General features: G+C 49.2%; 1 protein-coding gene across 1 annotated transcript in view; it reads left to right on the forward strand.

Annotated features, from left to right (window-relative positions):
• The window catches only part of LOC144104726 (uncharacterized), a 30,713-nt gene extending 17,382 nt beyond the window's left edge, over positions 1–13,331 (forward strand). Inside the window, exons 9-10 of the mRNA XM_077637884.1 lie at positions 4,885–5,048; positions 9,193–13,331. Coding sequence (XP_077494010.1) covers positions 4,885–5,048; positions 9,193–11,454 — 2,426 coding nt within the window. The 3' untranslated portion in view covers positions 11,455–13,331. The remainder of the gene's footprint in view (positions 1–4,884; positions 5,049–9,192) is intronic.
• The last annotated feature ends 679 nt before the right edge of the window (positions 13,332–14,010 follow it).

The following is a 14,010-nucleotide window of genomic DNA, read 5'->3' on the forward strand; positions in this document are numbered from 1 at the left end:
GTGGGCTGTGTACGCAGCTGCATGAAGTAGAGAAACATGCATTTGCTAACGTACCTGTAGTGTATGTGAAAAAGTGTATGCTATGCTGCATAATGCAAGAGCTGAGAGGTGTTGCACCGTGCTACATTTGCAATGAAGACGGTATCGCAAAGCAAACGTCGCACATCTAGCACAGTGTAAGCCACCTTTCCTTTGCTGCGTGGACGCCTCCGCCAGCATCACAGAGTCAAGGGTTGAGTTAATAACAGCTGTCGCTGTAAAACCAGGCTATGAGTTTCTCTAAAGCAGCTTTTGGCCCAGGTTGGGTGTGGCGCCTATGTTTTCAGCCATGTCACGATTACACTTGCTCCTTGCGTGCACTCGCTGAAGGTTTGCATGTTTAAGCACAAAGTCTGCTCACTCTGAAGAGTGCCAGTTTTGAATCAGCTGTATGTTTTTGATGGAGTTGAACTCTAGATCTTTGTATGATGCCTTAAGTGGCTATTAAACTCTAAACACAGTCATCTGTGAGCGGTCTCTGCTGCAAATCTTTGCCATACCCGGGTATGCCAGCGCTTGCAGTGCCGATTACAATGAGACAGTTTAATACAGTAACGGACATAGTCCCTGTCGACGTTCATGTAAGCCTTGGCTTTGGAAGTCATTAATTCGGATGCAGGTGGATTCACGCTGGTTCATTCGGACAGGCTTCAGATGGGCTTCCATTGGGGCACCCTGTTGCGATATGACCATCTGAGCGAGCAATTGCCAAAATATCCCTCCTCCAATTTGTAGCATCGTATAGCAGAGAGTTTTATAATAGGGTGAGCCTATGTGTTAAGGGGATAGGGAAACAGCGGGGTGCCAGTGCTCATGCGCAAAATGCCAATAGGGTGTTGCTATGCTGACTCAAAACCGGTGGAATGGCATGGCTCCCCAATGCCAGATAGGGTCAGGCAACGTGGCAGCGTCTGGCGAAGCGGGAGCTGTCCGCCTCACCGCCTCTTCGTTGTTACCGCTGCTCTGTGCCTTGAGTTTGTGACAAACTCTTTATGAATACACTAGCATTAGAAGCCCTCTGTCGGGGGAAAAACTGTCCGGTGTTTGGCGTTCTGTGAAGCCTCCGGAACCATCTGCCACGGCTGGCAGGTGGAGGGAAGGAAATCGCTCTCTCCACTTGTAGGTGAGAGTTGGTAGGTGGCCTCCAAGGGAAGAACCCGGAGGGTGGCAACCATGGACAAGGGAGGTTCTAATGTAGGCAGAGGTGCGGAACGTGAGGGTGGTTGCCATGGGAACAACCCAGCTGGTGGCTATTGTGGAATGTGGAGAAGGGAAGAGGAGCAGAGATAGTAGAGCAGTGCTTGTGCACTGGACGCCACTCTTCGGTTGAAGTGGTTTTGTGTGGACCACCCCCAGAAATGAGTGTCGATGTATACTGGAGGTCAGATTTGGAATAGGAGACCGAGTGTGCAAGGAGGTCAAGCATAAGGAAGTATAAAGCAGATGTAAGTCTGCTTTATACTTTTTATACCAGAGGCTGCCCTGCACTGTTCGCTTTGAAAGGGTGGCAACCAGTCATTTTCAATACGGACGTGACGAGTTAGATTCAACTGGCGGAAAGCGTTCTAAGTTTGTTTTTTTTTTTTCGGTGATAAATGCGTTTGTTGCTGCTGGGCAAACGTGAATATAACCAGGAGGAGCCAGAAAATGATTTTTTTACTGAGAACGGTAATTGGATGCAGCTTTCGTCAGTGTCCCAGTTCTCGCAAGTATCAAAAGGCTGTCATTGACAGTGGTAACAGGGCCCCCTAAGTTTGGTTCCCCTATTTGAAATCTCTTTAGTATTGCCTATGCAAAAAAATGGTAGCTGTAACGTTAAGAGACCGGAAGCGGGCAGAGTGGGTGAGGGAACAAACGCGGGTTAACGACGTCCTAGTCGAAATCAAGAGAAGGAAGTGGGCTTGGGCAGGGCATGTAATGCGAAGGTTAGATATCCGCTCGTCCTTAAAGGTAACGGAGTGGATTCCAAGAGAAGGCATGCATTGCAGGGGGCGGCAGAAGGTTAGGTGGGCGGATGTGATTAAGTGGTTTGCGGGCATGCGGTGGAGGCAGCTGGCAAAGGATAGGGTTAATTGGAGAGACCTGGGAGGGCAGAGGCCTTTGCCCTCCAGTGATGATGATGATACACCTCTGATGCGCATTCAGTGGCAGGCCTGACAATGTTCAGGGGGTCTAGTCACCGAAAAATAGAGCAGCCACGAAGTTTAGCTTTGCTGCTCTTGAGCTTCACTCCTGGCTACGGCAATGGCTGTTCTGCACTGGCCGGCCACCTTGTACTCAGGGACAACTTTTTTTGGCAATGTGGCAGAGGCTAGGCAGGAAAGGAAGAGTGACGGGCCTTTGTCCCCGTGCCGTGGGGGTGATTTTTTTTTGTTCTTTGTGTGCAAAGTGCTAAAGGGGGGAAGTTGGAAGAGGGTCCAGGGTGGCTCTACTCCGTTTCATACATAGCAGGCAGCGCTGCGGATGTAGCGAATCTTTGAAACCATATTACTCCGCCGCGTATCACTTGTTCTTCTTGAAGCCTGATGCTCAGTATTGATATCCCAAGTGATTAATTTGCATACACAGCCCACTAACCCGCACATAGATGACAAGAGCCTTTCAGTTACTCAATGTCTTGGAAGTTGGAGTGGTACCAACACGCAAGCAAGCAAAAGCTTGTGGGAGTGTGGGAGTGTTCACACACCAAAAAAAAAAAGCCGCTCTACCTACGAAGCTGTCCCGCCTGGTATAATTACCTAGTGCGATGCGTTTTAAATTGCAAGTGTAAGACCTTCTGTTACACGTCGGTGAAAAGAACAAACTCAGATGCACACTCTGCAGTTAAAGGGGTACTGAATAAAAATCTGAAAATATGGAGAAAGCACCACATCTTCATTCGTAAGATACAGTTACCCAAGTACATGGTTACCGTTCCGGTTATTTTTGAGCGGATGGCTGTATTTTTTATGTTTTGTGAGCGACCCCCGGGTCTTACTCAGCGCGCTCCTAGCTACGAGCTAGCGGTGATGACGTCAAGCCTACCCACAGCAGCGCATTTGTCAAGCTGTCTGGCAGTGTGCAGTTCAGAAATTTAGAAATTTACGAAGTGTGCCAAGCACCCGCGCAACATCAAGGGAGAAGTTTGTCGTTTCTTAGGGTGCTCTCACTGCAAGCACGCAGACGAGATAGCAGCCCTGCAGCCACTCCTGCCACCGGCGCCATGGTCTGTTTACTTCTACGGCCAGTAGTACATTTATGCGGAGCTTCGGTTGATTTCAGACACCAGTTAGCGAGTCACTGGTCTTTTCATTGTCTTGCCAGAAGGTGTCTTGTCTTGTCCACGTAGTTCCTCTCTTCTTCCTGTGCATTGAGGAGGAATAAACATTTTATTGAAATAGCAGACTGAGGTTCTCGCGGGTGATCCTGCGCATTGAAACTGCGCTCATCACACGCTGTTCGCAGCTTCTTGATGTACGGAAACAGCTTGTGAGGGAGGCTGTGAAGGCCTCTCCTATTTTGGAGCAGTGTTGCGTTGGCATTCCCGATAGCAGGGCACCTGACAGAACTGTGAAAAATTATCGCTGCTATGCAGCTTTCACTTCAAAAGCATATGACCACCACATAGATTTTCACGAAATTAATTTACTGTGATGCTGTGAGAAAGTTTTTGGCAGTTCTTCGTTGGCCAATTCATTGATTCGGGCCTTCAGATAACTCTGACATTTTTTCCATGCCCTTGGAAGTCCAAACTAAGTTTCACTGTAACTATGGGCACTAGGACTGATGTCTGACATTAACTGTTGACTGCGCTTGTTGCCTATTCATATTTCACTGAGCCTGATGGAAACTCACTGTACTGTCACATTGTTTCCTGTTTCTTACTCTTGAGTTTGTGATAAAGTGAGGTGAGTGGTTTACCAAAGGGTGCGGGTTGTGAGGAAAGGCAAGCTTGCCATTGCCATCAGTTTGAACAATGTCTTTGCTGAACGTCATTGAAATGGGCCATTTCGATTACACTTGAGTATCGTAGCTTTGTGTGAGTGTTGGCGCAGATGTTATTAATATAAAAGTAATATTGTCTGTGGCCTTGTATTGTAGAGAGCACTTATAAGTTCATGGAAAATTTTTGCTCACATAAGCTCTTGGGTCACAAGACTTGCAGTTTTACTGCATGACACATTGGAGCTAAAATTTAAGGGCGGAAAATGAATTGTGCACACACTGAGAGTAATGCTTCGTGCCGAGTGACAGCATAAGAAGGTATACTGCAAACAGACTAACAAAATCTTAAGTGCTGTGGCTGGGACTCTGCCTATTTTTGTTTCGTGATTTTCTTTATTTTTTATGTAACCACTCCTGCAATGTCTTGCACGGAGACAGCAGTATCTGTAAATGGGTAAATAAATAATGATGCGCCACAAGCACCTCGGCTCAAAGGTAATTGATAGAATTCTGTTGGTTTCCTTGTCCGACAAAGTGATGCTGCATTTCAGCGTCACACAATGGTTAATCTTGTCTTCCTACACATCTCTGTCATTTGGACTGCTGGTGATTAATCTTTGTAGGGCCTTTGCACTCTACCCTTGAAATTTTGGGCTCACAAATAGCATGAACCCGGCTTTGGTCATGGCAGCATGAGCCGGCTAGTTCCTCGTCAAGGTTGGAGAGTTTCTGATTAAGCTCGACTACTGGAAGGTTTTTAATTGTAGATTTGGTATTTCCTGTAAGCTGGTATGGTTTTCCAATGCGCCAGTACCGCTGAGGTTTTGTTGGGGGTGAAGTGGCTTTGTATGCTTGAATAGCTAGTGTTTGGATAAGCTGGTTGGTAATGTGCCCTAACCTTGTCCCTCTTTGACCTATCAGAGCTGACCTCGGAGTTCCTGGCCATCCTGGACAAATGCCCGAGTCGACTCAAGCGCAAGATCATGAGCGTCGGCGCGGGGAGCAGTGGATCATCGGCCACTTCGGCGTCAACGCCTGTTGCTGCGACACCATCGACCAGCGGCAGCTCATCTTCTTCTCGCAAGGTGCAGTGATGTGATTGCTGTGCCAGTCGCGCCAGAAGGCAAAGCCTGCGCCAAAGCTCCGTATTTACTTATGAACAAAATTCCCAGGCACCGCATTAGGCAGCACTAGCGGAAAATGCAATTTTCCGAGAATCCTTCAGTCAGTGCTTAGTATACATATGTGCGCAAGCATCATGCTGGCCAGGCAGGTTGTCACCCTGCATAATGAAAGCACAAGTGAAATGGGCCTACAGCACGCAGGGATTGAATCTGGTCATCCCGTTGTGTGGGTGGAGGGCGTGCCGGAAATGTGCATGGCACAATTATTCTCAAATGGCACTGGTATTGACTGCGACGTCCTTGCTCGGCTGAAGTGGGAAAACGGTACGCGGAAGTTCTCTGTGGCCGTCGATTCTGGGTTTCACTTTGTTGCGCTGTCATAAAGATGCTGATAGTCCAGGATAATTTTTTTTCACTCGCGTCGGACTGTCTCTCTGCTGCGCGGTTCCCGTTCTCCAATACATATTCAGCAGCACGCGACTTCAGTCTTGCACCGTAGCCTCTTCACCTCGCAGGCAGCATCATGTTAAGGGGGGACACTGGTCTTAGACCTATTTTCCCTATTTTTAGTCCAACCCTAATGAAACTATATCACCTTGCTCAGTCTTTATACTGATTTCGAATATGAACTTGCTTTTTAATTAATTCATTAGTTCCTAAGATAATTAGTTTAATTAGTCATTTATTAGTACCTCGGTACAAAAAAAATGGCTCAATAAAAAATAATTTTTAACCCATGGCTACATAGTATGGTGAGTAAAGAGTGCAATTATCAAAGCAGTTTTTCCATTTTAGCCTCATTATTAATTTTACAGCACTTAGAATAGCAGTATTCACAGTAAGAATATCATGCATCGATAAATTTTGCAAAATTATAAATTCTTGAAGCGTGATTGAACAATTGTGTTTCGATTATTGCATACATTGTGCCTTCAGCTTCCCTTAGCAAAGAATATGACATGTCTATCTGTCCTAGCTGTTGAGATATTGACGTACTAAGACAGCCAGGTGTCCAAAATTTTCATGGTGTTAAATTGCCTGCTCCTGCACAAATTGAGCCCACACAGTGATTTAAATTTAATATTATGGTCAAAATGCCAATTTCCTGGAGGAGAAAACTGGTAGAGTTGAAGAATAACAGCTATAGGCTCCACAGATGTCATTTTTAGATTTTTGGGTCATTTTTTGGTCCCAAAGACCAGTGTCCCCCCTTAAGTAAGAAGAATGCACTACGCGCTCGAAGCCGGGGGGATGCAACGTTGGAATCTAGAAACTTTTGGAGAAAGTGACTATACTGGATGCAACGTGCACTTCGTGCTGCATTCGTTTCGGATCGCGATGAGATTCTAGCTGTGGGATAACATTTTAAAAATAGTTTTAGCATAGCGCAGTCCACATTCCACTACCGTGAGTCGCATCTGTGGTGAGCTATCTGCGCATTGCGCAGATGACCCTGAGGGGTGCACACCTTCCACTGCATAGATGTGGTTGAGTCCCTGCACTAAAACTGTAATAACTCTACCCTTTTTCTCTTAATTGTTTTTGTTTTCAAACATGGCTCTAGGAACGGCCAAAGGTGGCGCATAGTGGCGTGTCATTTTTCCCCATATACCATATTTACGTGCATAATTTGCGCACCCTTAACTTATCATTTGGGTTTTTAAAAAAAAAATTTTTTACTCGCATATTTTACGCACTGCACTGCGCTAGACCACCATCATGCATGCGGGCTCTACCCTATGGCTCTACCCAGTAGCATTCGGCTATTCCGCGTGTTTGTTCGGAAGGCTTTTTGAATTTGTGCACTGGGCGTTCATGGTGGTGTCAGAGGCCGCTGTCACAATCGCAGCGGCACCAGCGGCATCGCCACTCGGAACGGCCAGCAGCGCTTCCGGGGAGGATCGGCAGCTGATGGAAGAGCCAACACCGCTGTTTGTTTGGCTGGTGCATGTGGCTCGACTGCAGGCTACGCTTTTCTTGGTGGCTCTGACGGCTTGTGTTTTGTTGTTCGGTCGCGTTTTGCGTTGGGATATCACAACTATACGGCAAGTTTCAAACTGCTTGTCAGCGCCATATCACGGCGCGGAGCGGTGAAGCCAGCGAGAATAACTGCGTGCGCACAAGTTTGCCCATAGACGACAATCGTTGTGACGGCAAGCTTGTGCACACGTGGCTATTCTCGCTGGCTTCTCAGCTCCGCGCCGTGATAAGGCGCCGACAAGCAGTTTGATAGACACTCACACGGTACTGTTAAAGAATTGTGTGGTGAGGTAATTGATTTATTGATCGATGACACTGTTTTAGCGTCTTATTCAGCTTCATGCATGCACCTTCATGCCATCCTGCATGGTGGGGGGGTGGTGCGCGGCCTTTCATTTAGAGTGAACTTTTTTTCGGGAGGCGGCCAGCGTGGGGTGCGGGTCCGGGTGCTGACGTATACGCAGCCACATGCACTATTCCTATATTGCGCGTTATGACCTTTGTGGAGGTTTTTAAGTCTCGCTCGCGAAATCCCCGCGTAATTTGCGCACCCCCTTCTTGGAGCCCTCGTTTCTGAATAAAAAGTTCGCAAATTATGCGTGCAAATACGGTAGTTAGAGGCTGCGCACGTCCTAAATGGGGACAGAAGATGGAACCAGATAATACCAGGGAAGAGTGGGTAAAGCCTAAATGGCGCCATCACCGGCGCGGAGGCCGGCGGCGCCGGAGGGTAGGGGTTGGCGGCTGCAGTGGCGGCTGCCTACCCTACGGATAAGTACTGTCGGCGAAGTCCCAGCCAATGCCCATGAAAGGCTATGACTTTGGACAGGCGCTACAAATTACATGCGAGAAACTTTTTTTTTTCTTTGGGAGTGTGGTTCATCCTTCCACCCATCAGTCGCCAATGGAAGCATGCAGTCAGCAATCATGACGCCGGCTACGAAGTGCTGTGGTGCTTCAACTCACTGGCCCATCTTGGCCTGTTGATGAACTGCAGGTTAGGCATTACACGGAGGGCTCATACTTGGTGACAGAAGAATGGTGTGAACTGCATGGCAGATATGTACTCACTTTTGGGTGAAACTTGGAGGCTAACGAAAAGGCATTAATTTAAGTTCAGGCCAATGCAGCAAGCATTGGAAAGGAAAATGTTAGCGTTAAATTAAGGGGCAGGAAGGAAACGAAATAGGTCTGGGAACAAATGCAAGTTGGTGGTATGCTAGTCGAAATCAAGGAGAGGAAATGGCCATGGGCAAGGCATGTAGTGCACCAGTGGTTCCCTAGGTTATTGGAATGAATTCCAAGGAAAGGCAGGTGTAGCAGTGGGTTACAGAGAATCAGGTTAGCAGATTAGATATAAGGAAGTCTGTGGAAACAGCTGGTGCAGGGTAGATTTAATTGCAGATCATTGGAAGAAGAGTCCTTTGACCCTGGATGGAGGTGGTGGTGACACCTGAAAACAAGCTAAGAAAGATGCCGAGAAACACTGCAGTATGTGCAGCGAGTCTTGAGTTTCTCTGCTGGGCAGAGGCCTCTTTCAGTAGTCTGCTGTTACCTCTGGGCTGCATCAGCTGTATCTCCAAATTTGCTGACTTCTCATTTTGCTTCTCTCCGGTGCCCACCAGCTGTAGCTAGCTCCTGCTAATGTCTTGCTTGCAAACTGTCCAAAAAGCGGCAACATTACCCAGGGTGCAGTATGCTTGTGTGAAGAAAATACAGGAATTCAGTACGCTGTGTCTTGGAATTTGCAGGAGGCAAAAAGATTATTAGCTGCTTTTGTATTGTAGTAAGTGACAGTCTTATGACCTGAGTGGTGGAGTTTCCTGGGAGAGCGGTGGTGGCGGCTAGCAAGGGGGCTCTTTTCTTGAGTGGCCTTTGCTTTAGATTTTTTTTTCTTTCCTGGAGGATTTTTAACACTCTTTCCTGCTCCTGAGCTACGTTTAACTACAGTAAGGTTTGCTGCAGTGGCAGCTGCTTGAAATTTCATGCAGTAGCAGTGTAGCGTGGGTGTTTTGAACGTGGGAACTCCATTGCCATTTAGAGTGAACTTGATACAAAAGCCTGCCTCTGTTGCTGTCAGTGCCGGTTGTTTGCACTCGTACGAAGCTGCGCTTGTCTTTCGCAGGAGGGCCACTCGCAGCAGAAGAGGGACGAACGGACCGCAGCTTCAGCTTCCGCCACCCACGAACCCTCCGGTTCGGGTGACGGCCCCAGCAATGAGAGGTCACAGCTGTCCTCTGGGGGCCACGGCAGCCGGAAGCCGCAGCCGCCACACTTGGATCTGCACCGCAATGCCAAGGTGCCGTCGTCACACCATGGGTCATCATCGGCAGTGCATCGGTCACCAGGCGTGTCTCAGCCGCAGCCCAACAACCAGGGTGCCGAGCACCTGCTCTCTCCTGGCAAGCGGAAGATCCAGGAAGGAGGCAGCCACAGTTCTCAATCACTTTCGCTGGATGCGTACCGGGACAAGCGCTACCGCCAAAAGATTCAGCAGAAGCCTGTCCCCCATCCATCTGAGCGACCAGAGTCGTTTCACGGAGCCGCAGCCCATCCGCCTCCGCCAGCTTCATTATCACAATCCCATAGCAGGCATCACCAACATCGCCCTGAGCCAACTCCCAGCGTTGGCACAGTGACATCTGCACCTCAGCCACCACCACCGGCGCCCCCAGCGGTGACAGACCCTGTGTCTGAAAGCGTCAAGCCAGAGCCGGCCCCGGCCAAGCAGGAGCATGTCTCCGACGACATGAGTGGATTCAACTTCAACTTTGGAGCTCAGTTTGGCGGCGACGGTGGCGACTCCTCCATCGACAGCTTTTCGTTCAGCCTGGATGGCCAGGACATGATGCCTGCTATTTCGCCACTGCAGTTTGATGCTGATGACCGGAGCGACTCGCAAGACGTGCTGCCGATGACAATTGTGCAGCACCACTCGGCGCCACCACCTCCGCCGCCTCCTGCAGCTGCTCATGCGGAGGAGAGCAATGGGCCCATCGTGAAGGCCGCTCCTCCTCAGCCACCCCCTCCTGTGGTGGCAGCGGTTGCCAAGGTGGAGCCACGCACTCCCCCACTGCCACCGGCACCAAAGGCACGGCCTGCGACACCCCCACCGCTGGCTGCACCCAAGCCCCAGCGGCCGGCGACTCCACCCCTTCCTCAGAAGGCTCCGCGCACCTCACCTCCGCTTCCAGTGACACTTCAGAGTGCACAACCACCGCCGCCTCCACTGCCAAAAACACCGCCTCTACCGGCCCCACATCCGCCGCCTGCTGTGGCTAAGCCAGAGGTCAAGCCAGAGGCCACTGCACCGACGGCGAAGGAGAAGGAGAGGTCCGAGCGAAAGGAGCGCAGGGAGAGGCACAAACACAAGCACAACTCCTCAGAACGTTCGAAAAACAAGCGCTCATCACCGGGCAAACATGGTGCAGGAGAGAAGTCCTCTGAAGGTAAAAGCCACGGTTCCGACAGGCTTTCCGAGGCCCACCATGCTGCTGGGAATGCCGCGGATGCGCAGCCTGCCTCGCTCAACCTGCCAGACATTGCGCCCGCTCCCGAAGTGTCTGACAAGAAGGTGGAACGCAATGGCATAAGCAAGCACGACCGAAAGTCCTCAAGCTCCAAGTCGGAGAGTTCGCGAAAGGAGAAATCCGAGAGGCGGGAAAAGGAGCGACGGGAGGCGTCGAGAGAGGAGAACGGCAGCAGCCGATTACAGCCGAGCAGTGGTGGTGGCCTCAAGATCACCATCACCAAGGAGAAGCTGCAGCAGTCGGGCAGCGGTCTGACGGGCAGTCCACCACGAGAGGCCCTCAAGATCAAAATCCCCAAGCTCAAGATCGTTCCGCCCACACCTACCCCGCCACCTCCTCCAACCATGGAGTCATCAGAGTCTGGCAAGGGACCGCAGACTCCTCCACCCCCGCCTCCGAGCACGGGGCTCAAGCTCAAAATCAGCAAGGAACGGCTGAACAGTGGCCGCAAGAGGGACCGCCGGTCCGAGGATGGTGAGCACCGTGGTCGCTCGCCGAAGACGAGAAAAGTGGCCGCCGCTCCACCGCTTCCACCGCCTCCCCCGGGACCGGCCTACGTGGCACCGTCTGTGGCAGTCCCGAGCAGTAGTGCTAACCACGCCGCGCCCCCTGGTGTGATGATGCCTCAGTTTCAAGCCTACGTCCAGACACCACAGTTTGCAGCGCCTCCACCAGCACTGTACTTCGGAACGCATTATAACTTCGCGCCCCCACCGCCACCTCCGCACATGGCAGCAGGAGCGTACCACCAGGTGCCCCAGTACTTCGGCATGCCGCCTCCACCACCACCAGTGGATCCACCTTTGCCGAAAGAGCCGCCTCTCCCTCCCCCGCCTCCGCCGCCTCCTTCGGAGTGAGGCAATGACTTTCTAGGCTAGGATTTTATATGGTGCATGTGTACATGCTGCTAGAGACTCGCTGCGAAGAAAACTGGTTTCCAGACGTGGCAGTGCCACCTCCGGATATCGTTCCCCCTAACTTATTCAGGAACTTGGAGAAGGCCGAGGGACTCTGCTGTAGTTTTGCTCCAGGATCAAGTGAAATCAGCCGCTCTTCGGGCTGCGTGTGTGCTGAAGAGCGTTGCAGACAATTGACTTGCCTTCCACGTGCTGCAGTGCTGGCGCCATCACAAAAAATATTGACTCTTGCCAAACTGCTGCCGTTGCTGGAGGCATGTGACTGAAATCGTGATTGCTAACGTTCCCCAGTGCACCCAGCAGCACTTCTGGTCACTGTGCGATTGCGTGCAGTGTGGGATCTGTGTTGTTCCCATTCGCCTAGTGCTGACTTAAAGTACGCTGTGTGCCGCCTTTGTTGGGCACAGGGGGTTCTCTATCGCTGCATTGCGAGCAGACGGGTGTACATAGTAGGAGAGTAGGGCTGCACAGTAGGAGAATGTATGTCCAAGCCACGTATGGCCCAGATGCGGACCGCATGATGTGAATGTTGCATGTGTGGAGGGGGGTGATGGTGTGAGAGCAGTGTAGAGCACATCATGTCTCTCAGGTTAGGCACTGTCCATGCTTTGTCCTTCAAGGAGCAAAAGCAAGAATTGCAAAACACACAAAAAAAAGACATTGCCGAAAGTTGCTCAGTGGGAAACTTGTATATAGTAAGGCCTGTATATAAAAGTTAAATCATGCAGTGCTGTGGGGTGCTCTATTTTTTGTTGTTGCATTGAGCCTTTTAAGGGGGGAAGAGGGTCTTAGAAAAAAATTGTTATTAATGAAGTCACAATTATCGCATCTTCGAGGAACATGTAATTTTGCATGCTGATTCCAAATATGGAATTTAATTTCATGTGCAACAATTTCTTGAGCACTTATGCAATATGTTATGTAACTTTTTGTGGAGAGCTTTCAAGAAATCCTGCTGTAGGGAACTTGCTAGAATGCATGCCATTGGTTCTTCCTGACATTAAGCTATGCAATAAAGCTAAAATTATCATCCTGCCTGTCATAGAAGTTGAGTTATAGAATTTTGAAGTTGTCACTTCAGAAACAGGAAGACTAATTTTTCTTCCCATTTGTGAAGTACGAAGTTCAAAACCCTGTAAGTCAACTTCTGTGACAGGCAGAATAATAATTTTACCCTTATTGCATAGCTTGTTGTCAAGACAAGCGGACGGCATACATTCTAGCAAGTTTCTTGCAGCAAAATTTTGTTAAAGCTCTCCACAGAAAGTTACATAACATATTGCATAAACTCCACAAGGACTTGTACATTAAATTCTATATATGGAATCCGCACGCAAAAATACATGTTTCCTGAAGATTTCATAATTGTGACTTCATTAATCAAAATTTTTTTTCCAAGACCAGCTTCCTCCTTTAATGAGGCTAAAGGAGAACCCTCAGAAATTACCTTGCTTCCTTTTCATTTCTCTATTTTTTTATTATTATTTTTTTGTGGCCATGCCTGGTGTGGCTTGCAGTGTGAATGAGCTCTTTTTCTGTTATGGAAGCTGGTTGAATCTGCAAATACGTGTTCCTGTGGTTTGCAGGGCCCTGCGGGTCGCTTTGGCAGTGTAAAACTTACCTTGCTTCCTTTTCATTTCCTTTTCCTTTATATTTTTTGTGGCCATGCCTGGTGTGGCTTGTTGTGTGAATGAGCTCTTTTTCTGTTGTGGAAGCTGGTTGAATCTGCAAATAGGTGCTCCTGCGGGTTGCAGGGCCCTGCGGGTTGCTTTGGCAGTGTAAATAAAGAGTCACTTGATTGACACACGTGATGTTTATTTTTTGTTTTCTCTCCCTCTCTCAAGTGGATAATTGCTAACAGACCTGGTGTTTCAGGAAAATATGCAGGTGGTTCAGTACAAGCCTCCCACATATGTGTCTGCTGGGCTGCAGACCTCCATTTGAGGAATGGTTCTGTTAGTACTTCGAGGTTGGGCATAAAAGCGGTTTATGGTAGCCCTCTAAAGTAACCGGGCTCTCCCCTATCACTGGGGTGCACACGTCTTGCAAGAAATATGATGTTCTGTCCTCTCTATCATTCTTTAGGGCTTGAGGTGCGAGAGCATGTTTTTGTGAAACCTGATGCATGTGACAGCATGCGCGAATTGGTTATGGCGACTACATTTCTGTGTTGCCTCATTGGCTTTTTAGTGGGCTTGTCAGTATGATTGTAGAGGCTGTTTGGTGGCATGCATATTACTAGCTTTATTACAGGCGTGGCAGATTCTGAAAATTGTTCTGGTTTATTGAAGCCTGCACCGGACTGCTCTTGAAAGGCACATTTTAGCAAGAAAGAACTTCCTTTTCCTGCTGTGACCTGGATGTATACAAGTTACGTGGAGTGCTCCTACTATATGCGAGCTAGTTTTGCAGAGTTGACTTAAGCTCACTATTGAGTAAGCACTTGCAGTCGTCTTCTCGTGAAGTCCTTTATTCGAATTCCTGGTATTACTGTGG

Source organism: Amblyomma americanum, chromosome 9 (genome assembly GCF_052857255.1).
Source record: "Amblyomma americanum isolate KBUSLIRL-KWMA chromosome 9, ASM5285725v1, whole genome shotgun sequence".
NCBI lineage: Eukaryota > Metazoa > Arthropoda > Arachnida > Ixodida > Ixodidae > Amblyomma > Amblyomma americanum.